This window comes from Giraffa tippelskirchi, chromosome 14 (genome assembly GCF_054371585.1).
Source record: "Giraffa tippelskirchi isolate mGirTip1 chromosome 14, T2T-mGirTip1v1.2.pri, whole genome shotgun sequence".
Lineage (NCBI taxonomy): Eukaryota > Metazoa > Chordata > Mammalia > Artiodactyla > Giraffidae > Giraffa > Giraffa tippelskirchi.
The window spans coordinates 18,869,901-18,892,500 of record NC_137288.1 but is presented as its reverse complement, the minus strand read 5'-3'; the positions used below and the strand labels follow the sequence as shown (position 1 = coordinate 18,892,500).

At 39.5% G+C, this 22,600-nt stretch overlaps 1 protein-coding gene across 2 annotated transcripts in view; it reads left to right on the top strand.

Annotated features, from left to right (window-relative positions):
- Nucleotides 1-22,600, top strand: part of ZNF407 (zinc finger protein 407) — a 380,413-nt gene that overhangs the window by 225,733 nt on the left and 132,080 nt on the right. The window contains exons 6-7 of one of the 2 annotated variants that reach the window (XM_081562834.1): nucleotides 1,094-1,177; nucleotides 7,179-7,299. In XM_081562834.1, coding sequence (XP_081418960.1) covers nucleotides 1,094-1,177; nucleotides 7,179-7,299 — 205 coding nt within the window. Of the gene's footprint in view, nucleotides 1-1,093; nucleotides 1,182-7,178; nucleotides 7,300-22,600 lie in introns of both variants that reach the window. The other variant, XM_081562833.1, reaches the window with a different exon arrangement.

The following is a 22,600-nucleotide window of genomic DNA, read 5'->3' as shown; positions in this document are numbered from 1 at the left end:
ACCTCCAGCTAGATTTCTGTTGTGATACACCTAAATGCTTTAGAACAAAGCAGGCTGACACGGGCACAAACCCTGAAAGACTTGTTGCATTAAACATCCGAATGAGTAAAGTAGATGAAATGATTTGTTTTATTTTCAGAATGTATTTTCTAATTTCACTGACCCTCTCTTTCCAAGGTTAGCATTTTTCTTCTTTTCACTTCTTTGTGAGCCTTCTGAGCTGGACTGCCTAGGTGCCAGCACTTATTGCTCGAATATGCTGTAGAAGAGAGAGAGGTTGCATTTATAAACTGCAGGGCAGAATGTTAGCTTGTGTAAAAAGGTTTAAAAAATGAGCTTGTATACATTTTTAACTAATATTAAGTCCACCAAACGTGTCTCTAATTGTTGAATAGTTTTCCAGTCAAGAGTTATCATTAAAGATAATGATAGGAGTTTTTATACAATTTCTTTAGCAATCCCCAGGCTTCCTTTTTTTTTTAATGCCACAAAAGTTTGAGAAACATAAACAGCACTGAACTGCCATTGCTGTTGAGTAATGTAGATTTTACTGTTCCTTGGGATCTTCAGTATATTCGGAGAAACCATTTAATTCATATTTTTAAGTAGGAAGTTATTAAAGAAGACTCAGGATCAGGTAAAACCAGCTCACTCTCCTTCAGTTGTTAGAAAATTCAATATGTTTTATTTAAGTGGAATCATGTATACTGTATATTAACCATTCCAAGCAATCTTTAGTCAGCCCAGAAAGGCCAGATGTATGGGAATTGTAAAAAATCAGGATATGCATAAAAACTGTTCAAGTGCATAAAGCAGCCCCATCTGGAAGACATCTACCAGAAATGAAGTTGTACAAAACCATTCCATTGATAATAAAGCTAATTTTTATGGGTCTGACAAGTATGTAATTATGTTCAGTGGTGCTTTTCAGATTTTATCACAGTCAATAAACCGCAGTGGTAATTTCATTCCCATTTGACATATTTACATGGAAACATTTGATTGGAGGAATTAGTAACCCTGAAAGCCTTGATAGATATGTTTTAATGATCTGTGACCTCCGCAGTCCCTCATCTGTTTATTGTTGCAACAGGCGAGAAGTCGTTCCTGTGTGACCTCTGTGGCTTTGCGGGTGGGACCCGGCACGCCCTCACCAAGCATCGCAGGCAGCACACAGGTCAGTGTGGCCACCCTGCCCCGTGGCCCGCGGGGCAGCAGGCAGCTGGTCCCGCGGGCCCAGCATTTGTGCCCGGCCCTCCATGGCCTGTGTTCCTGATTTTTGTAAATCTGTGTACTTGAGGGTCTACGAAAATTCTGCTTGAATAAGATTTTAATTCATCTGCCTTTATGTATCTATGAAGTAGGCCTACTGCAGGTTTGGGGGATCAGGTGTCCTCTGTCGATTCAGGTTAAACAGGAGGGAAGAGAGTGTCTGAGGGTACCCCAGACGCTTCTCGGTGGTCAGGACTCTGCTCCGGGTGGTGTGTGAAGCCGGGGCATCCGCCTTCCTCTCACACTTGCCTCCTCTCGGTCAGTCTCTCCTGTCTGTGTTTCTGCTCACCCCACCTCTTAGGCGCTTCTCACCTGCTCACCTAGAGCCCTGCCTTCCCACCTGTGTCTCGGCCTCCCTAACTACCTGACCTTGTTGCCAGCAATCCCTCTGCCAGTTGGAACAAGCACATGTGGTTGTAGGTCTGTCCTTTTTCAGGTATTTTTACGATTAAGAACAGAAAGCAGTGAAGAGTTAACTTAAATAGATAAGGACATTGAAGAGAATCATTTTTTTTTTCCTGCATGATAATTTGCAGTGATTCGACAAAATAAACTAAATGCTTTTGGTTAAGAACACATAAGGATGGAGAGTTTTAAACATTTATTCAAGTTGATCACCTATTGGCATGCTGTAATTCGTCTTATAAATGACTTCTGAATCACATGTGCCTGGGACACTGCTGGGTTTTGGTGATGTCCCTCATAACTGTTAGTCGAACCACTGTTTACTCTCACAAGTGTTCTAGTTTAGATGATAAATCACACGGTAATAGAATTTCTAACAGCATTAGGTTTTTACTGGGTACTGTGAGAATGGTGGAGTTTGGTAGTTATACTCAAAATGGCATAAAATTAAGATACATGAAATACTTAGTTTATGGTGCATTTTGGTTCTTGATATGTTATATATAACAGTTAGCTACAAGGTGCTTTAATACCCATTATGGTATCTGTAAGATCAATGAAAATTAATGCCAGCCATTCCTTTTAGATAGTAAGTTTATATGTTTCAAATTTCTATATGGGATAGGGTTATTATTGAATTGAAAAATGTCCAATGTTAACATAATGTTTAAAACTCAACCTTTATAAACAGAAAACTCTGTTTTAAGTTTACAGTCGCGAGGTATGATCACATTTTTTTGAACCCACTGATTTAGAGATTCAGTGTAAGAGATGGCGGAACAGCCCAATGGATGGCAATCACCCTTGGCTACTATTTGGGAGAAGTCGAGAGTGTTTAGGGTAGAGTGTGTTCACGTGGGCTTTTCTGATTCTTAATGTTTTGAATTTTTTGATGCCTGAGCTGTTGCCGTGCCGATGGTCTCGCCTTGGTGTGGCCCTGGGGGTCATAGACCCCCTGTGCGCCCATTACCAGCCTGGCCGTGCCGCCTCTTCCCCCGCAGGGGGGCTGGTGAGGCTGTGATCACAGGCATTTACAGGTGATCGATCATGAACCTGCATCGAGCAGGCACAACTTTATATTTTATGTCAGGTCCAGAGGCTCCTTATTACTTTGCTATTAACTTTATACCATATAGGACAATGTCTCGCAGACAGAGGCATCTGTCTTTTTGGCATTTATCTGCCTCTGTGGCACAAATCAAACATGATTCTTTAATACCAAAGTCAGTTCTTAAGACTCTTTGCTTCAGCCAGACAGCTTACTACAACTCAGTCTAGGCCCTCAGCTTTTACACTGGATTTATAATATGTAAGCAACACACAACTTTTTTTTTTCCCAAGGCCAGATTTGTTTGGTTCATTTGAAATCTGTGTTTTTCTGATGTAGTCCTCGTTGACGTGGTTTACCTTTTTACCACAGAGTACCCACCCAAATTACAATCAGCTTGGAAAGGGGTAGGTATCAAAAGTGTTCCAAATGGCGTAAATAACTCCCCACTGCAATACAGGCTGTCCAGGGGGCTGACACAAAACATCTTCCATTCCGAGATTTACTTTTATCACCTGTCAGAGGCCCTTGATTCAAGGGCACAGGAGCAGATCCTCATGTGTAGTTGAAGAGTCTTGGCCGGCTTAATAACCACCAGCCCGCCCACAGGAATGCGGGGCAAACTTCCAGGGGAAGGGCCGGCCTCTCTGGCAGATGGGTGGCTCACAATGGGCACTGCTGTCCATCCGCAGCCGCTCCGGTGCCTCTGTCCCTGCCCGGCTTCCTTTACTCTCTGCTCCCAGAGCCTCAGATGCAAACTGTTCCTTGGTGGTTATTGTGCCCAGGATTACTGCTTGTCCAGGGAAGCAGGAAGCACGACACTGTCTAAACTACCATGAACTCTTAGGTTAGGGAACCAGGCGGAAAGGAAGTTCCACCAGCAGGACGTGTGCAGGGAGCCCTGTGGACTCACAGGCGGCATCACTCAAGTAGTTAATATCTCACACATGGGTTTATTGATCCTTCTGGCTTTAGAATGACAGAGAATTCAGAGGGACGGTTCCCAGTGCACCGAATCACTTTGACGAGTCCATCAGAAACTTTTCGTTAATCAGTGCACCTGTCTCTTTTCATGCAATTCACAGATATTACCAAATGGAAATTCTTATTTAAAATTTGTACGATTTTCTTTCAAAGTTGAGTTTGATTTAGTTCTTTATTTAGCTGTATATTGAGACTAACAAACTTCTGTATTTCTGAAGTATATTTTCTTGAAGAAGTTACCTGAAATTTCCAGAAGAAATGATTATTTCTGGATAAAAGAAGATACTGATGGGCATATTCCAATAATAGTATTGAACATGTAATAGAATCAGTGAGTTACAGATTAACTGTTATGTATACTTTGAATAAACTGTAGTCTGTGTAAATGGACACAGAGTTCTTCTGTCAAGAGCCCAGACATACTCAAGTCTTCATTTCTTTAGTGGCTGAAGCTTGGTATTTTATGTAGTTTATTTTGAGATCATTATATTTTTTCTCTGTCATCTTATAGATTATTCAAGGTTTCTAATACATAGTTTAATCTGTTGTGTTGTCAAGTTAAATATAAAGAGACAATTTATAGTTTATTGCAGTACAATGTCAGTTTCATATGAACTTCAAATTATTACAGTTAAGAAAAACATCTACTTCTGCTTCATTAACTATGCAAAAGTTTGACTGTGTGGATCTCAACAAATTGTGGAAAATTCTTAAAGAGATGGAAATACCAGACCACCTTACCTATCTCCTGAGAAATCTGTATGCAGATCAAGAAGCAACTGTTAGAACTGGACACGGAACAAGGGAGTGTTTCAAAGTTGCGAAGGGAGTATAACAAGGCTGTACATTGTCACTCTGCTTATTTAACTTATATGCAAAGTACATCATGCAGAATACTGGGCTGGAAAAATCACAAGCTGGAATCAAGATTGCCAGGAAAAATATCCACAACCTCAGATATGCATATGACACCACCCTAATGGTTAAAAGTGAAGAGAAACTGGAGAGCCTCTTGATGAAAGTGAAAAAGGAGAGCGATAAAGTCGGCTTAAAACTCAACTTTCAGAAAACGAGGATCATGGCATCCGGTGCCTTCACTTCTTGGCAAATAGATGGGAAAAAAGTGAAAACAGTGACAGACTTTATTTTCTTGTGCTCCAAAATCACTGGAGACAGTGACTGCAGCCTTGAAATTAAAAGATGTTTGCTCCTTAGAAAGAAAGCTATGACAGACCTAGAAGTGTAGTGTTAGTCGCTCAATTGTGTCTGACTCTTTGTGACCCCATGGACTGTAGCCCACCAGGCTCTTCTGTCCGTGGAGTTCTCCAGGCAAGATTGCTGCAGTGAGTTGCCATTTCCTTCTCCACAGGATCTTCCCAACTGAGGGATTAAACCTGGGTCTCCTGCATTGCGGGCAGATTCTTTACTGTCTGAGCCATCAGAGAAACCCAGTAATGATGAAAGCACAGGTTATTGGCCACCCTGCCAAGTATCTGCCTGTGCCTTAACTACTTTTATCCTCACTGTTGTCTCTGTGTTTGGTGTCTTATCCTCCTGGTCTTATTCAGGGGTTACCAGGTAGGGAGTGAAATATGAAGAAACCTGAATTGGGATTGAAGTCCTTTTGTCTCTTCTAACTACTGCCCTGGGCTGCAGTGACAGATAAAACACCATCAAATGAAATGTGTATGCCTTCACTAAATATTCCACAGCTATGAACAGGGCCATACAAACAGGAGAATGTAGGATGTATTTCTAAACATTCTGATTTTCAAGCAGACGTAGAGTTGTTGGCTGGCTAAATAGATGCAGAGTAATTGTAAACCAAGCTCTTTTATTGCTTATTTTCTGTATGCTAGTATACTTATAAAACTATTAATGAAAACACGTGAAATAAGTGGCGTATTGAACATATGTAAAATTCATCCTATGTGTAAAGTTTCTTAGGAAGAACGTCAGTTCACAAGAGCATTTGTGAGTATCATAACTGTGATTTTGGGGAACGGGTGGTGAGGTTTTCTCTAGTTTGTATGTAATGTGAGCTTCACACATCTTTTAAGTTGCCTGGTAGTCATACAGGGAAAAGCAGTAGGTGAAATTATATTTTATAAATAGATAATCCAACCAAATACATGCAAATCATTACCACTTCAACATGAAGTCAATATAATGTTCTTACCTGTTTTATCTCCCCAGTGCCACCCCCCCTCCCCCGCAGGAGTTTGAAATTCCGTGTGTATTTTGCATTTCTAGCACATCTCAAGACAGAGGCCAATTTTTTATCTAAAATTCATTATCTCTGTTTAAGTTGTGATAAAATTCACATATTGAAAAGTAGATTCTCTTTCCCAAGCTGTTCCAGACTTAAAACATTTTTTTAACAAGTGAATTCAGTATCAGTTTTTAAGTTTAAATTTACACTAATGAAAATGAAATCACCCCATCTCAGGTACTCACCAGCCAGTGTAGCTAGTGAAATTATAAAAACTGATCAGACCTGACTTCTTTGAGTTTGTGTGTGCAGAGAAAAAGGTATCAATCAGAGAGGCTTGAGTCCTGAGCAGGCCCTTGAACCACCCCGGGGCTGAACTTTGCCTGCAGATGAATCTGGTGTGTCTAAGGGCTTCTGTGGCCGCTCAGTGGTCAAGAATCCACCTGCCAATGCAAGAGACCCAGGAGACAAGGGTTTGATCCCTGGGTTGATCCCCTGGAGGAGGAAATGGCAACCCACTCCAGTATTCTTGTCTGAGAAATCCCATGGACAGAGGAGCCTGGAGGGCTGCAGTCCGTGAGGTCACAGAAGAGTTGGACGCGCCTGAGTGACTTAGCACACACACACTGGTGTGTCTATACAAGGAAGGCGAAGTTTATGGTGCTGTTAAATATTATGTCAAATGTTTCTTTGAGGCCTCTTTACCTTTTACTCAACTTAGTGAATTGTAATTTCTCATTACTTCTAAAAGTTTTTAAATTGGTGTCCATTTGTAGCTTGGTTTTATTTTTTCTTCATATTTAATTTCAAGATTTTAGTTAAGTTTTACACTGTGTATTCAAAGTATATTTTTGTTACATATTTCTCTGTGGTTTTAAGCTCACTGAAACTTTTATAATGGCTCTAATCTACCATAGTGTGTGAAAGGATTCCAAATTCCAGTGTGAAACCAGATATTTATATTTTTATATGAATGAGTGCTTTGCTTTGTGTTTGTGTTTAGATTAGGCAATTTAGATTCCTGTTTGTGTAAGTTATGTTTGAATACATGATCTGTATCTTGCTTCTGTTTTAATAGAGAAGTAAAAATTAATGGTATCTTCTTTCTCACTCTACAAATAAATATTCAAAAATCCTACATATGGGTGATCTTAAAATTTTGTGGAAAAAATGTCTTTTGAATTGTTAATAACAGATTAAGCTCTTCATTTCCAATTTTTGTAATTGGAATGTACAACCCTTCTTGATTTGTTACAGGAGAAAAACCTTTCAAATGTGACGAGTGTAACTTTGCTTCCACGACCCAGTCTCACCTGACACGGCACAAGCGGGTGCACACGGGAGAGAAGCCCTACAGGTGCCCGTGGTGCGACTACAGGTAATGGCTCCCTGTGGAGCGGGTGTGATCAAGCGGGGCACCGTGTGGGTGAAATCCTGCTAAAGTCACCATCAGCGAGCTGTTCTGTTTTTTTTTTTTTTGATTAGCATGAATTACAAACATTTAAACATGATTCACATATTAGGTTGGGAGTTTATTACACCACCTAATTTTGTTGACTCTTTTTAAAAATGTAAAGTTCTCTTTACATTTTTTGTAATCTTAACATTTTGGTTTTATAATCCATTGGTGCACCTGACTTTCCAGTGATTTTCTTTCTTTGTTCAAAGTAAGGAACCATCCAATTAATTATTCAACACCCATGGCATCTCAGCTACTGTGAGTGAGATACTCATTTAGACAGTGCAGATAATGTAAGAGATGTTTTCTGCCTTTAAGGATATTGTAGCATAATGGGCATCTTGTAATGTTTTGTAAATATTTGTAGTGTTTGGTGTTATTTAAAAAGGCCAGGGGAGTGCATAGAGAAGGAGCAAGCTCAGTCCTGCTAAAGTAGAGAGTCTTTCAGCCATGGCTTAGAAGACGTAGAACTTTCAGACACATGAGTGTTCCCCAAGGATGCTGGTGGTTCAGCACAGTGTGCGTTCCCATGCTGAGAGCGTGTTGGTGGTGATGAGCGCTCCTTCCACTCGCAGAGGCCCCAGTGGCTGTCGTCTGCCAGCTTGGAGTGACTTCACGAAGGCCGCAGGGCACAGGTGCGCAGAGGCATGAGTTAAGGGTGACCCTTTTACTCTGTGACAAGCTCCATGCAGCCTGGGTGTGGGGGATGGTGCAATGGGCATGTGGGTTGCGACTGGATCTCTCTATGCGGGGAGCCCGTGAGGTTCTCTGAGCTTGCCATGGCCTGTGAGACACCACGGGGTGTGCATTCAGCCGAGGGCCATCTTCCTAGGGCCTCCATCAGCCAGACTGGGGCTGAAGGTCTCATGGACCCATTGTGCTGGAGATGTGGAAGCATTGAGGGAAGTTCTTCAGTGCAGCCTGCCTTTGTGACGTATTAGAATCTCTACCTTAACCTGCAGACTTTGTAAAAACATAGATTTTTGTTATTCCTGCAGATGTAGCCTGTGCATTCAGTAAATATATTACCACAATCCCTATTATTAGCCTCATTATTGCATTGTTTCATGTCGAAGGTCATCTAATAGTACAGAGATATTACAGATATATTTCATTCATCGATTATTCATTCATTCAACGTTTTGTCAGTTCTGTTTTTTTGCATAACACTAAACTGCTGTATCTTTGAAATTTGGTAAAATGGTGATCCAATTAGAGATAGGCGTAGAAATTCTAAGACTCTGATAATATGACTTCTTTAAAAAGCAAGCTGTGTTAAATGCTGTTTTGTTTTACTGAAGAGGTTATGTTGTAGTTGCCTTTCCTACAAAACATGGAAGCAATTACAAATTTATATAAAGTTTCCCTTAATTATAACTCTTGTTCAGTCTCTAGGTTGTGTCCCACTCTTTGCAACCCCATGGACTGCAGCACGCCAGGCTTTCCTGTCCTTCACTATCTCCCAGAGTTTGCACAAACTCATGTCCGTTGAGTCAGTGATTATCACTTTTAGCTGTTAGGATTTTATTCTTTCAGTCTGCACTTTATGCCTAAATTTTGAATCTCTTTTTTTTTTTTTTAGTTGTTTCTTTCATGATCAACTCTAATTTTCACACTTAAATTGTATAACCACCTTATTTCATTTATCCTGTATAGCTGTGGTTTCAAACTATAATTTTTAAGTTGCAGAACTGTTACTTTAGACATGATCTTATACAGACCCCATATATAAAATAGATAAAAATGGTATCTACCAGTTACAGATTTCAGAGCTGCACTCTATAGTAGTCACTTACTATAGCACTGACAAATATCATAGAAGACTCTTGATAAGCAGAAAGTTTTCCAGTGGGAGAAGTTATTGCTTATAGTTGCTGTTGCATTAACCTCCGTGTCCTGTTTATGACTTTGGAGGGAGCACTCAGCAGGGCTGGGTAGTCAGGAACTTGGGCTCCGCGAGGCTCAGCGCTCACTGAGGTCGTTCAGCCTCTTACTCGTTTGTGAAAGACACGTGGTTTGAGTACCAGTTTACAGAATCGCTGCTGACGTATGGTAGGAACAGACTGAGGTCACTTATCCAGAGCCTTTGTTTTCACTCTTATATCAGGTTGGGACTTTAGGTGGCTGTAGGCTTTACTTGACCTGACCATTTCAAGATACTGTTCAGTCAGGTAATACAAGAGTCTCAGTGCCCTGAAGGTTGTTAGTGTGTTCAAATTTATTTATAATACTTGCCATGATGGATTTTTCTTTTTTTACAGTTTTTCAAGTTAAAAAAAAATCAGTCATTAGGTAATAGCTGAAATACCTTAAACTTTGAAATGACCTGGTCTGAAAACCACTCTTTCCTTCAATATAATTTTAATACTTGCATGGCCTCAAGTTAGATTGATAACAATAATAACTTTATTAAATTTTTAGACAGTTATTGCAATTTTCAGGTTTTTGCTCCAAAAGTACTTTAACCTACAATCTTTGTGCATAGTATATGATTTTTTTGGAAGGAATTCGTAGAAGTATGATTTCAGGCTGTTGATAGTACTGCTACCAAGATGGGGCTGTGAATTTTGTTTTGCTGATTGGTACTGTGTTTTGGTTGGGTCTCTATATGCAGAAACATATTGCTAAGTATGGTAGGCTTTCTTGGTGTAAAATCGTATTATACTTTTACCAAAGCTGAGGCCATACTACTTGTCCCCCTACTTGAGTTACCTCCTTGAAACAGCATCACTTCCACTGAGCAGTGGGTTTAAGCCAACTGGACCCCATGCATCCCACACCTCTGTGAGCCCGTTGAGAAGAGGAGCAGGTGTGTTCTAAGACTGTCGTTACTGTCCTGTGGATTAATACTCAGGACATTTATGTCTAGTGATCACTATCAAATTTCCTTCAAAATGCTGTAAGTCCTTGATAAAAGGGTGATTTTTTCTTCATTTAAACCTTTTAAATTGAATATTATTGAAAGTAAATAATTTGAACAGTTTGTGTTCATATGACAGTTTTATCTTCTGTGTATACATGGTGAGATTTACTTTCACTAAATAGGCAAAGACCAGTTAACTTGACCAGGAGTACAAAAAAACTTCCAAATATATGAATACTCTTAAAGTTAGGGACTGTGAATGAAATGTAGACTTTTCTGCAGATCTTTTTGTTTTCTCACTGATGAAAATAAGATTTCTAAATGAGCATATGGTTAACTTCATAAAGACTTTTTTAGCTACACAGCATAGGAAGAACAAACTGCTTACCAAGTCTACCTCACAACAACAAAGAAAGTATCTTCTTTGACAAGGTAAATAAATTGGAGTATGTGTGATTTCTATAGACTAAAAATATGTATAAGATGATCACATATTTCCTGAGAGGATATGGTCATATTTGTCTTATCACTGCCTTTTCATAATATTTTGTTGCTTGAAATATTTAAGTACTTTTTGATATTTAGATTTTTTCTGCTTAATATAAATAGGTAAAAGTTATTTCTGTAGAGTGTTTCTATCATTGTCATTATTAGTGCTTATTTGTAGGTAAGTTGCCATCATTAGAAATGAAAGTATTATTTAAATTTCATTAGAAAATATATTTTTTCATTTTATAAATTGAACATTAATGGAGAAATACTAGTAGTTATAATTATTCATGAAAAATGTGAATATAGATTTGTTTACAAAAGAATTTTATAATTGGTCTTTTGAACCTGGGGCTATTTTTCAAGTTTGCATTATTAATTTAGGCAATGACATCTCATTCTGTTTAGATGTAAACATGTACCCTTTTCCTAAGCTTTTACTGTCTGAAATATCCAAAATTCTCATCCATTACAGATCAGTATATTCCATCATTGCTTCAAAACTTTTGAACCATTAATTAGTATTCATTAAAATTTCGAAGTGTAAATTTAGACTCATAGCATTGTTCTGCCGTATTATTTATACAGGAAATTCTTTAGATTTTTTTCTACATTAACTTGGAAACAATCTAACATTTTTTTGTATTTTTGTTTTTTGTTATATATTAACTGTCACTTCTGTATTAATGAGAGAAATAGAAAAAACTCCAATATGTTGTACTAAGTACCCTTTCTAATAATGTAAATCCTTATTTCCCCATGGAGTTTATTAATATTGAGCTGTGCTCTGTTTCGCTGGTGATGCTGGCTTCACATGAGATTAGATGACTTGCACTGTGTTGGCCATAATTGGGCTTTTTTTTACATGAAACTCACCTTCTCATTGGCTTCCATTTTTTAAGATTTATGGAGAAAATACAGGAAATGCATATTAACCATAAATGCATAAACCACTGATAAGTCATAAAATGTAACACAAAATACTATCAGCAGTATTAAAAACATTGAGGATAATCTGATACTTTGAATGTCATTTAGTAAATTAAAGAAAACCAAGTTGAGGCCAGACTCCACCAGTTTGATCGTTTACTTACTATGTCTCTGTTATTGATCTTGGAACACATTCATTGTTTCCTAAGACAGATTTTTCCTCAACTGTATGCCTTTATACTTCCAGTGTTACACACTTTAAAAAACTTTTTACTGTTCTACTTTTTTATTTTATTCACTATTTTTATTATTATTTGAAATTATAACTTCAGTTAGAAATATGACATATCATAGAGCTGAGGAATAAAATTATAATTCTTGCCTCATATTAACAATTTACCCTTCTTTCTTTGCTGAACTTGGACATACACTTTGATTCATTTCCTTACTTGATGGCTTACGTACCCTTGGCTGATGTATTCCATAGAATCATTAATACATTAGGTTTTGATCTCAAGAAGAGTTTTCATTTCTTTTGGATGAGAGCGGGCTAAGAATGTTTGATGTAACCTTTGACCCAAGTAGTGGAGTCTCAACAAGAAATATGCTTTCTGTGATATCCCCTAACATCTCTTTTATTACTCTTCTAAATACTTTGTTTAATGTTTCTTACGATCAAATTCGCTAAGTTTTTACACATGTGACTGGACTAGGTAGAATTTAGTGTCTGTCACAACCATTTGAAATATGTGTGTGTGCCCTGGAAAATTGTTGTCAAAAAAAGCCTTTTAACATTTCACATGTATTATGCTTCACTAGGTAAGAAGGCGCTAAGGCCTCACGTACGGTGGATCATTGTTCTGCCCTTCGTAGCATCCTGGCTGGAGGACTTACTCCGCAGGGATCGCCACCTCCCTGTGGGAGAGTCCCCAAGGGTTCCAGTTCTCCTTTGGCTTCCTGTGCAGGTTCATAGGCAGTAGCAGCAGAAGCAGTGGATGGGTCAAACTTGGGTTTGCCCCGAATAATAATACCAAGGAGAAAAAGTAGATTTTTGTCTTTGTAGCAGAACAGCATTTATACCGAGAGAGAAGGGAAATTATATGTACCAAAATGAACAGCACTCGTTTCTTTTTCTGAACAATCAGAGGTAGCATCTGTTTCTTTTGGGTGACATTGAAGTTCTTAAAGAATAATGATATTACATAAAAATAATTGAATGAAAATGCCTAGTATTCATAATAGATATAATTTCTAGTTGAAGCAATTTGACCGATGCCAACAGCCAATTATATCAGAACAAAATTCAAATTGGAAACTACTTTTGTCAGTGGAATAAGCCAGACAAAGAAAGACTAATATTGCATGATATCACTTAATGTGTGGAATTTTTTTTTAAAAAAAGAAAAAGTCAAAAAATAGCAGAAAAGTAGTTGCTAGGGAGTGAGCAAAGTAGGGAAAGGTGGGTAAAAGCGTATGAACTTTCAGTTATCAGATGAATAAGTTCTGAAGAGCTAATGCACTGCATGATGACAATAAAGTATTTTGAATACTTGGAATTAGCTAAGAGAGTAGAACTTAAGTATTCTCAACAAAAACAAACAAAGAAATAAATAAAACATACCAGTCAGTACTATTTCATTTGTATCAAGTCTGTTTTCTCTTTATATTTCCTGGGCTTCCCTGGTGGCTTAGCTGGTAAAGGATCTGCCTGCCATGTGGGAGACTTGGGTTCGGTCTCTTCTATTCTAAAGTAAGAGTACTGCTCATCCGGTTACTGGAATGAGGAAACAGATGTCTCCAGCTGAAAGCCTCAAAGTCTGGTCATGTTGCAGACTTCTCTTGGGATAATGACTCCAAGGCCCTCCTCGGCTTGTGGTCAGTGTCTTCTGGAAGCTAGATGTGTTTCCTGTACTGTGTGCAGTGCCCGTCCTGGCGGAAGCCCCCGTCCTTCTCGCCACCTTCACACAGTTGAGCGAGTCACAGGCAGATGTCAGCACATGGCTGGCTTGTGGAGCCAAATCTGGTTGTTGGCAGCGTGAATGTTGGTTAGGAAGATTCTCCTAGCAGGTGTCAAGGTGGGCCTTTCTGGAAGTGTACTGTTCTTTCTCGTGAAGTAGATGTTTCTGGTAAGTTTCCATGGCATCTTTTGAGGGGTTCCCTAACAAGAAGCATAATTGTATTTTCAGGTTTTTCTGTCCTAATTATGAAAGTCGGACTGTATGTAAATGTATTTTTTTATTCCTAGTATTTCTGTTTCAGTAGAAGTTAAATTCTTTCTGAACAAATATCTCCTAATTTTCTGTTTCATTAGTGAATTAAAAAAAATTCTCAATAGTTCTAACTGTAGTTTTGATTTGGTTTTGTATTTTCTGTAATGTATATATCTAATGTTATTTTTATCTGTAACATATTTTACTCAAACTTTTCTTGTCTGTGCTAAGACACCCAACTACACAGACTTTTAAAAATTTTTATCTAAGCCTATGTGCTAATATAGCACAGTATTTATGTCAGGCCTTTAGTTACTGTTGGTAAATTAATTTTCATCTGACAAAACTCATTTAAGTATGAAAAAAATCTGTAGACCTAAAAACAAATAGATTCCATAGTATTAAAAATTACAAATTGGCTCATATGCCTTTAAAGGGGAGAGAAGTCTCAGGTAATTTGTTTTGTTTATCACACAAGTTTTAAGTTGTTTTGTTTGTTGATGTAGCTGAAATAGGCATTGAGATCACAGATTAATTAGAAGAGCCGTTTTGAACACAAAGTGACCATACATTCCCTTTGCTATCTCTTAAAGTAGAATCCAGATAAACATGTTTATTTAACCTGCTGGCTCTGAATCCCACATCCAGTCATTATAGAAGGACCAACGCTATCTTTGGGGATGGTCTTTCTACAAGGAATTGCTATGGACAGTCCCTTGGGTGGTAGTTAGATATATCTGTATATATTGTGGTAGAAAGAAAGGCCTTAGAGATGAAAAAAATAGAAAATATTTTTTTGGGCAATAATCTCTTGCATAATAAGTTATTCCTCAGACACTAGAGCTATTATCACACAACAAAACACTTCACAGTGTAACTATCTATATCTCCCGGCAGTACAGGCTCATACAACATACAGCTTGTTAGGAAAACTCTGTAATCACCAGGATTATCTAGAACAACAGTTGGAAGAACATTAGGCACACTCTTGTGGTTGTGTGGTTGAATTTCACAAACTCAGTTGTGGAGTCAAGAAAAAATAATAGAACAGAATACTTTGAGATGTATAGCAGTTTTACCACCTGTCATGAGTTCAGTGAGAATGCCAAGATATCAGTTATTTCATTTTGGTTTTGGATCCTTTGTTTCAATGTATTCTGAAATATTGCCCCTCTGCTACTGCTGCTGCTGCTAAGTCGCTTCAGTCGTGTCCGACTCTTTGCGACCCTATAGACGGCAGCCCACCAGGCTCCGCCGTCCCTGGGATTCTCCAGGCAAGAATACTGGAGTGGGTTGCCATTTCCTTCTCCAGTGCATGAAAGGGAAAAGTGAAGGTGAAGTCGCTCAGTCGTGTCCGACTCTTAGCGACCCCATGGACTGTAGCCTACCAGGCTCCTCCATCCATGGGATTTTCCAGGCAAGAGTACTGGAGTGGGGTGCCATTGCCTTCTCCGATTGCCCCTCTAGGGACTTAAAAAAAAATTCTGAAAGAAAGGAAAGAAGAGAAAGAAAAACTTGGAATGAGCAGGAAATGGGGATGCAGTGTGTATATGAGCAAGCTTCTCTATCAGCCTACCTTCTAGATATCAGAGCCCTTGAGTGGAATAAGACGCTGCCATCTTGGTAGCGCCAGTGCACGTTTTGGCTTTAGGTTAAGAATGTCTGTAAAAACAAGATGACATCTTTTCTCTCTCACACATCTTTCTTTTGTTAATTAAGAGAATGTGGCACAAATCCTCTGTTGACTTTTTCCTACTTGTGAGAAGCACGTTGGCTAAATGTACTCAGTCCTTTCTTGTTTATGTTTTGTTTTTTCATCTTGAGTTACAACTTTTAAGAAATACATGAAATGTCATAAAACAAATTAGAGTTTTCCATAGAGGAAAAATGTGATAAGTTTTTAGTGCTTGCTTGTGCTTAAGTAAATGTTAATCTCTTAGATTTAATTATTTGAGGTAGAAATTGTTTGGCACATAAATCTGAGAAATTTATTTTGTTCTAAAAACCTCAAATAGCTTTACTTTAATAAAAAGTAGAGTTCTGCCCCATTTCCCACTCCCAAATTATATTTTTCACTTGGTTTTAGATCATCTTCTCCCATCAGCAAACCTGGATTGTAGGGCCCATGGGATTCTGTGGGGACCGGGGAAGGATGTCCTGGGGGCTGAGTCCATGCGGGATATTTTGCATCTTACCCCAAAGACAGTGAGTGTATAGATAGTGGAGAATATTAAGGAGGAAACTGACATATTCATATTTTGCTTTGCAGTAGTCACTGATGCCGGAGAAGGCAATGGCACCCCACTCCAGTACTCTTGCCTGGAAAATCCCATGGATGGAGGAGCCTGGTAGGCTGCAGTCCATGGGGTCGCTAAGAGTCGGACATGACTGAGCGACTTCACTTTCACTTTTCCCTTTCATGCATTGGAGAAGGAAATGGCAACCCACTTCAGTGTTCTTGCCTGGAGAATCCCAGGGACGGGGGAGCCTGGTGGGCTGCTGTCTATGGGGTCGCCCAGAGTTGGACACGACTGAAGCGACTTAGCAGCAGCAGCAGTCACTGATGCGGTACAAATGAGGAGCCAGAGAGGGACACAGCAGAAGTTGGGAGAGCATCTGAAAGACAATTGTGAAGGTGCAGGCAGAAATAATAAGTGACTAACCCTAAACCAACATGGTAGCCATAATGAGTGTAGAGAGAGGCAGATCTCAGTGCTTGTTAGGAGGGCGAATGAACACGGTGACCAAATGGGTGACTTTGGCGACCGAGTAACAGAAAGATGCACACCATCCTTTCGACGCCTCAGCCGGGGCTGCTCGGTGAGCGGCGGTCACTCACTAGGCCCTCACCCCTGGAGGAGAGAGATCCCTTTGGCAAAGTGATGATGAGTGTGGGTTGGCTTTGAAATGACTTTGAAATGCCCGTGGATGCCCAGATGGAAACAAGCCAGGAAATGTGTAGGTCAGTGCTGATGTAAGTGGACTTGAAAGCATTGATGCGATTGGTATCTCCCTTGGAAAATGTGGTGAAACAGAGGGGCAAAGAGCAGGTGTCAGAGAGACGGAGCAGTAGCCTCCCAGTAGTGGAAGGGACCTTGGGCAGCAGGAAGGAGGGACCTGGGCAGCAGGAAGGTGTGCCCAGGACAGGACATCTGCCTCAGCTCCCAGAGGTTCTCTGCAGGAGCCCAGATCCAGCATGGAGGTAGGAGCAGAAAGCGCACGCGTGGTCAGAGGTGAGGCCGTGGGGAGAAACCAGAGCAGAGAGCTCAGTCATATTGTATTTGAGTGTTTGTTTTCATTTGCTTGCTTAAGATTGCTTTTAAAATCTTACTTAAATACTTACATGCCACGGTGAAAGAGCCAGTTGAAATAGTGACCATGAACAATGCCTAACTATACCTGACAACTCAGATGGCACATGTCAGCTGGGGGTTTTGTGATAGGTCGGGGGCCCTGATAATAATTTTGAAGCATCAGCCGTGCCTCTCTCTTGAATTGGAGAACTCCAGCCTCACACCTCTGAACCTCTACACCCAACTGCCATGACAGTGCTCCCCCATTTGGGGACACTGCATAGTGCTAAATTTAGATTTGTTGTGTTCAGAGTTTTGAATCAAACAACACAGAACTTGTGTCATGGGATAGCTCTGCTCTCCCCTACATACACACCTAGTCACTGGGATTTTATTTGCTTTCTGTGGAGAATTTACTTCCACAAAAGATCGCAGTGCTCTGTTAGATGTAATTCAAAATTTTGCTTGGCACAATTGAGGGTGACCATTTAGCCAACAGTCATTTAAATGTCAACTTTTAAAGTGTGTCTTCTTTTTTGTGACTTACTCTAAACGATTTTGCTCATGGTTTAGGACTTCTGTAAGATCGGCACATCTAACAGGCCCCTCTAGTGACGTCAGAAGTCTGTGGAATCTCACAGGCATTTACTGTGATGACCCCCATGTGTATTTACAACCCTTTCTGTTTGTTTTACCTTCATTTGTTTGACTTTATTAGTAATCACAAATATGGTATAATTCTTATCAATCATAGCTTTAATTATATTCTTTATGTCCATTTGTACTAAAATTTGTTTCATCCCATTTTAGATTGATTGCCATATTTCTAGAAACATATAACTTGACTGGAATGGTCCTACCAAGAGAAACGTAATAATAAGGACCATGCGGCAGTGGAGTTAGTGTGTGTATGGCATGGAAAGGGAAGCAAATATATCACTCCGCAGGGTGAGATAGGGTGCATGATTTGTTTTCATGACTTAGGGTATATTGTAACTGCTGAGTGTTGGTGTCAGTTGTACTAAACCACTAAAAAGTGGAAATAAGTCATCTATATTGCCCCACAGGCTGATGTATGCTTTTCTTTTGCATTCACTCGCATTCTGTTTGGGTTTCCTTTGATTCTATAGGAATTTTCGCTGCTTTGTTTCATTATAAATTCCAGTTCCACAGGAGGGTTATGGCTGCATCTCAGAATTTGGTTTCAGCTTGTCTTTCAGCTTTAAAAATAAAAAGTGCTTTTCCCTTTGCAAATTGAGATAGTTCCAGACATCTTGCCATAAATTTTTGGCACCATTTCTGTGAGTACATAAAGGTAATAGAAATAATCAGCATAGTGCCCCTGAGGTAGGTTCATTTTAGCATTGGCTACAATGTGTTATTAAAACGGTTGGGGCAGCTTCCGTCCTATAGGCTAACACAGCTTTCTTAAGGAAGAAGGTTCTCAAAGACACGACACAGGAGTGGCAGTGAGTAAGTGTGTCATTGGAACTGTACCCTCAGACTCATGGAGCTGTGTGCCTGGGAAATACATGGATAATATCAGCATATATATAGATACACACACACACACACACACACATATAAAGTTACATGTTCCTCCCAATTAATGATTTTGTATGAGCTATGTAAACGACGTTATGAATGTAAAGGTTACACAATCCAAATCTTACTTCTTGTCATGCATGCTTTGTTTTCAACTATGTACTCACACACACTTATACTACCTTCCTTGCATCCATTTTTAACACAACAGCCTTCTAAAGCATGGTGTGTTCTGATGTAAAAGAGATTCAAAACAAGGCTCCAGCTTTATTCTTACAGCTTTTTTTTTTTTTTTGGTTTAAAAGTGGAATATATGTTTGCTTTAGCTGTAAAAGCACAATCAAGGCACCATGATAAGTGAGTCAGTGCTGTAAAAGTGAAACGAATTTTGCCTTCACTCACATGAGCTATAGAAGGAGGAAGCTTTATTGTCCCTGGGAAAGTGATAAGGCAGAGTAATTGTATATTATACTGTCCCGGAACATCTGCCTGAAGACTGTTGGAGCAATTCATCTATCATGGACGATGCAGCATGTTTTGTCTTTCTGCTTTAACCCATCCCCACTGCTGGCCTGTGTGGAGGTTTTGATAGGGACTGCGCCTGGGCCCAGGCTCCCATTAATCAGTCCCCTTGTTCAACACTCCAGCTGACATAATTACAACCTGCGCACAGCAGTTATTCAAGTCGAGTCCTTGTCACTCGTGGTGTGAAACTACACGGCGCCGATCCCGGAGGAGATTGCCTTATCACACAGAACAAGGGCTCGCAGGAGTCGAAGAGAATAGAAATGGGGAAATGTCTTCCGGGAGTACTATATATTCCTTTAAAATAAGACATTTGAGAGACTTACAAGGGACAAAGGGAGGCATTGTGTGCGGTGACTGAAATGAACCGGTTATGATTTTTAAATGCATTACATGGAGCAATTTTGTAAAAATGGACATAAGTTATTAAATAAACTCAGTGGCCCCCTCTTCATCAGTGATTCTCTTAAGTTTTTCTTCAAAAGTGATCATGAAACTCTAGAATTATGGAAGGTTGAAATGCTGCTCAGTAGCACTCAATTGAACAACTTGCATAAAGTATGTGTTTTAAATCTTCTGTAAATATACACTTAACTCAGAGAGCTTCGTAAGGAAAAAAGAGTCTGGGAAGAGCCTTTAAAGAGCTTTGCAAAGACAGGGAAGCTCACTATTCCCTCTGGCCAGAAAATAGACTTTGTGCCTTACTGTTTGTTGCACCTCCTCTGTCTGACTTTACGATGGGTAGCCTAGTGGCCGGCTCCTTGGTGTAGCAGGTGTGAGAGATGTAGTCTCCTTTCAGCCACTTAAGAAATTTAAAATTTTATGGCAGTCCCACCCCTACCCCTAATGGACCAATTTATGGGCATATCGTGAGTTACGTACTCAGGTCTGCAAACCTCCTGGATGAGCTGTGCTCTCAGGCATGTGTGGAGAAGCTGTGGGTATTGTACATCCAGCCTTTGTATTTTTTTTTTTTTTTTGTCTCTTTGACATTATAAAATTGTCCCAGGTAAAATCACCTTCTGGCCTAGGCTCTCAGAAAGATTGTGAAATGTATTTTTGGTTCTGTAAAAATTTCCATTCTATCACCTTAAGTTTGAAAAGCTTTCAACTAGAAAAGCTACAGTAAACTACTACATATATTTATATCTTGAATTATAAAGTAGTATTGTTTGTATGCGACTATTTCAGGCAAAAGTTCTGTAAGGGCAGGCCTTCCTGTAGTTGCAGCCTGGCGAGTGTCAGCCTCTCAGCCTCTCTCCCTCCTCAGCCTCTCCACCTCCTCAGTGTCTCTGCCTCCTCTGTTTCGCCTCCAAGTGTGATTCCAGTGACTGCTTGGACTTAGCAGGAGGTCAGGCTGTATTCCTATTCTTTGTTAAAGATCCTTTTCTTTTGAAGGCTTCTCATTTACATTCCTTTCCTGGTTTCCAAGCATTTCATTTTGCTAAGCCTGGCTAGTTAACAGAAAAGAGGAGAAGAACACTCATTCTGTAAGGACATCCATCCATCCAGTGTTCAGTCATGTCCGCTCCTTTGTGACCCCGTGGACTGTAGCATGCCAGGCTCCTCTGTCCATGGCATTTCTCAGGCAAGAATACTGGAGTGGGTTGTCATTACCTTCTCCAGGGGGTCTTCTTCATCCAGAGATCAAACCCACGTCTCCGTCATTGGCAAGTGGATTCTTTACTGCTTGAGCCATCAGGGAATCCCCCTGCAAGGATATAAGTTTGTAGAAATAGAGTGGGGGAGGGCTCTATTTATTTCAAAGGTTCAATATAAAAAGAATGGCGAGGTAACAATGAGCAGGATTTCCACCAGTGTCACTGGACCCACAGATGACAAGTGAGAGGGGAAGAAGCAACAAGTATGACTGACCTCAGGGCCAGTTTTCACCAGTCATGGGCTTCGAGCAGTAGATGTCATGAGCTCAGCCTTGGAAAATGTTTGTGTGATCACGTTAGTTTGAGAAACAGTCTCTGTTTTACCACCCTCTTCAGATGCATAATGAGTAGCATACTGAACACTCACAGAGTTACTGCTGTAAAAAACATATGTATAACTTGTGTAACTGAAATATGTGAAATGTTGGCCACCGAAGTCTTTTCACTGCAGCCCTATAGGCATCATGCTGGACTAAGTGGAATGTTGGGGTAGTTCTGTTCCTTAAAGGCTGTTGTTGTTGTTGTTGAGTTTATGGCATTTGTGTTTTGAATTTTACCCAGGAAAGCTTTAGAATATAAAAATATTTTCTCATATTTTCTTCTAGCACTTTTATAATTTAGTGTCCTAATGTTAACATTAAAATCCAAATAGCTTTTGTTTTTGCATGGTGTAAGACCACAAGAGTCTATAAGTTATTTTTCCTCATGTGATAGGCAGTTGACTGAACACCATTTGTTGTGTGACCCGTAATTTCCTCATTGATCTAAAATGACATCTTTATCCCTCGTATACATGGGTGTTTGTATTTTCTGTCCTGGTGATGTATCAGGTTCAACACTCCCAGTGACATTCACCTGTTTGCTGAACATTGTTGATAAAATATCCCGTTTTAGCTATAGGGATATAATTTTTTATTCTTGTACCTCTAGCAATCTAACCAGCACAACTGTTTCATAATCTAAAATTCTCGGGCTCTTTCCTTCTGGGTCCTTTAGTGGGAACCTACGTGGCAGAGAGCTGTGTGTCTCGGGCCATGTAAGGTGAATCGTGCAGGAAGCCTGAGCAGCTGCCTTGAGCTCGCCCTCCACCTGCAGGGACTCACAGCATTATTTTCTTCTTCCTCAGAGAGTCCACAGTGTTTCTTAGACTTGGTGAATTTATGATTAAATACTGCTGGTTTAAAAAATGTGGAAACTTATTAAATTTTATTTACATAAATCCTTTCATGGGATTATTCTTTATTCATTGTGGATTACTGTTTTAATGATACAGTGGAAACCTCCTTCAACTGAACTTTAGATAATTATGCATTATGATACACTTGTTCAAAAAGAAACTTAACTACAGAAGGAAGAGGAAGTGCATTTCTAAATGTATAGGCATACAACGCTATATAACTGCAGGGTTTATTTTTTAAATAAATTGAAATTGCCTTTCATAATAGTAAGTAAATTGCTAATGATGATCCAGAGAGTTGAACAAACAGTGAATTGAGCACCTCTTGTATTTTCTAAACTTGTTTAATGTCATTTACCTTAATCTTCATGACAGCCTTATGAGACACATATATTATTAGCATAAAACAACAAAATGCCCCGTGGTCTGAAAGTGTGGGAGGCAAAGTATTAAAAAAAAAAATTCTGTATTTCTTTAAGCAGAACTTTCAGAATTTTTAAATATCAGGTTATGTACATAACTTGCCA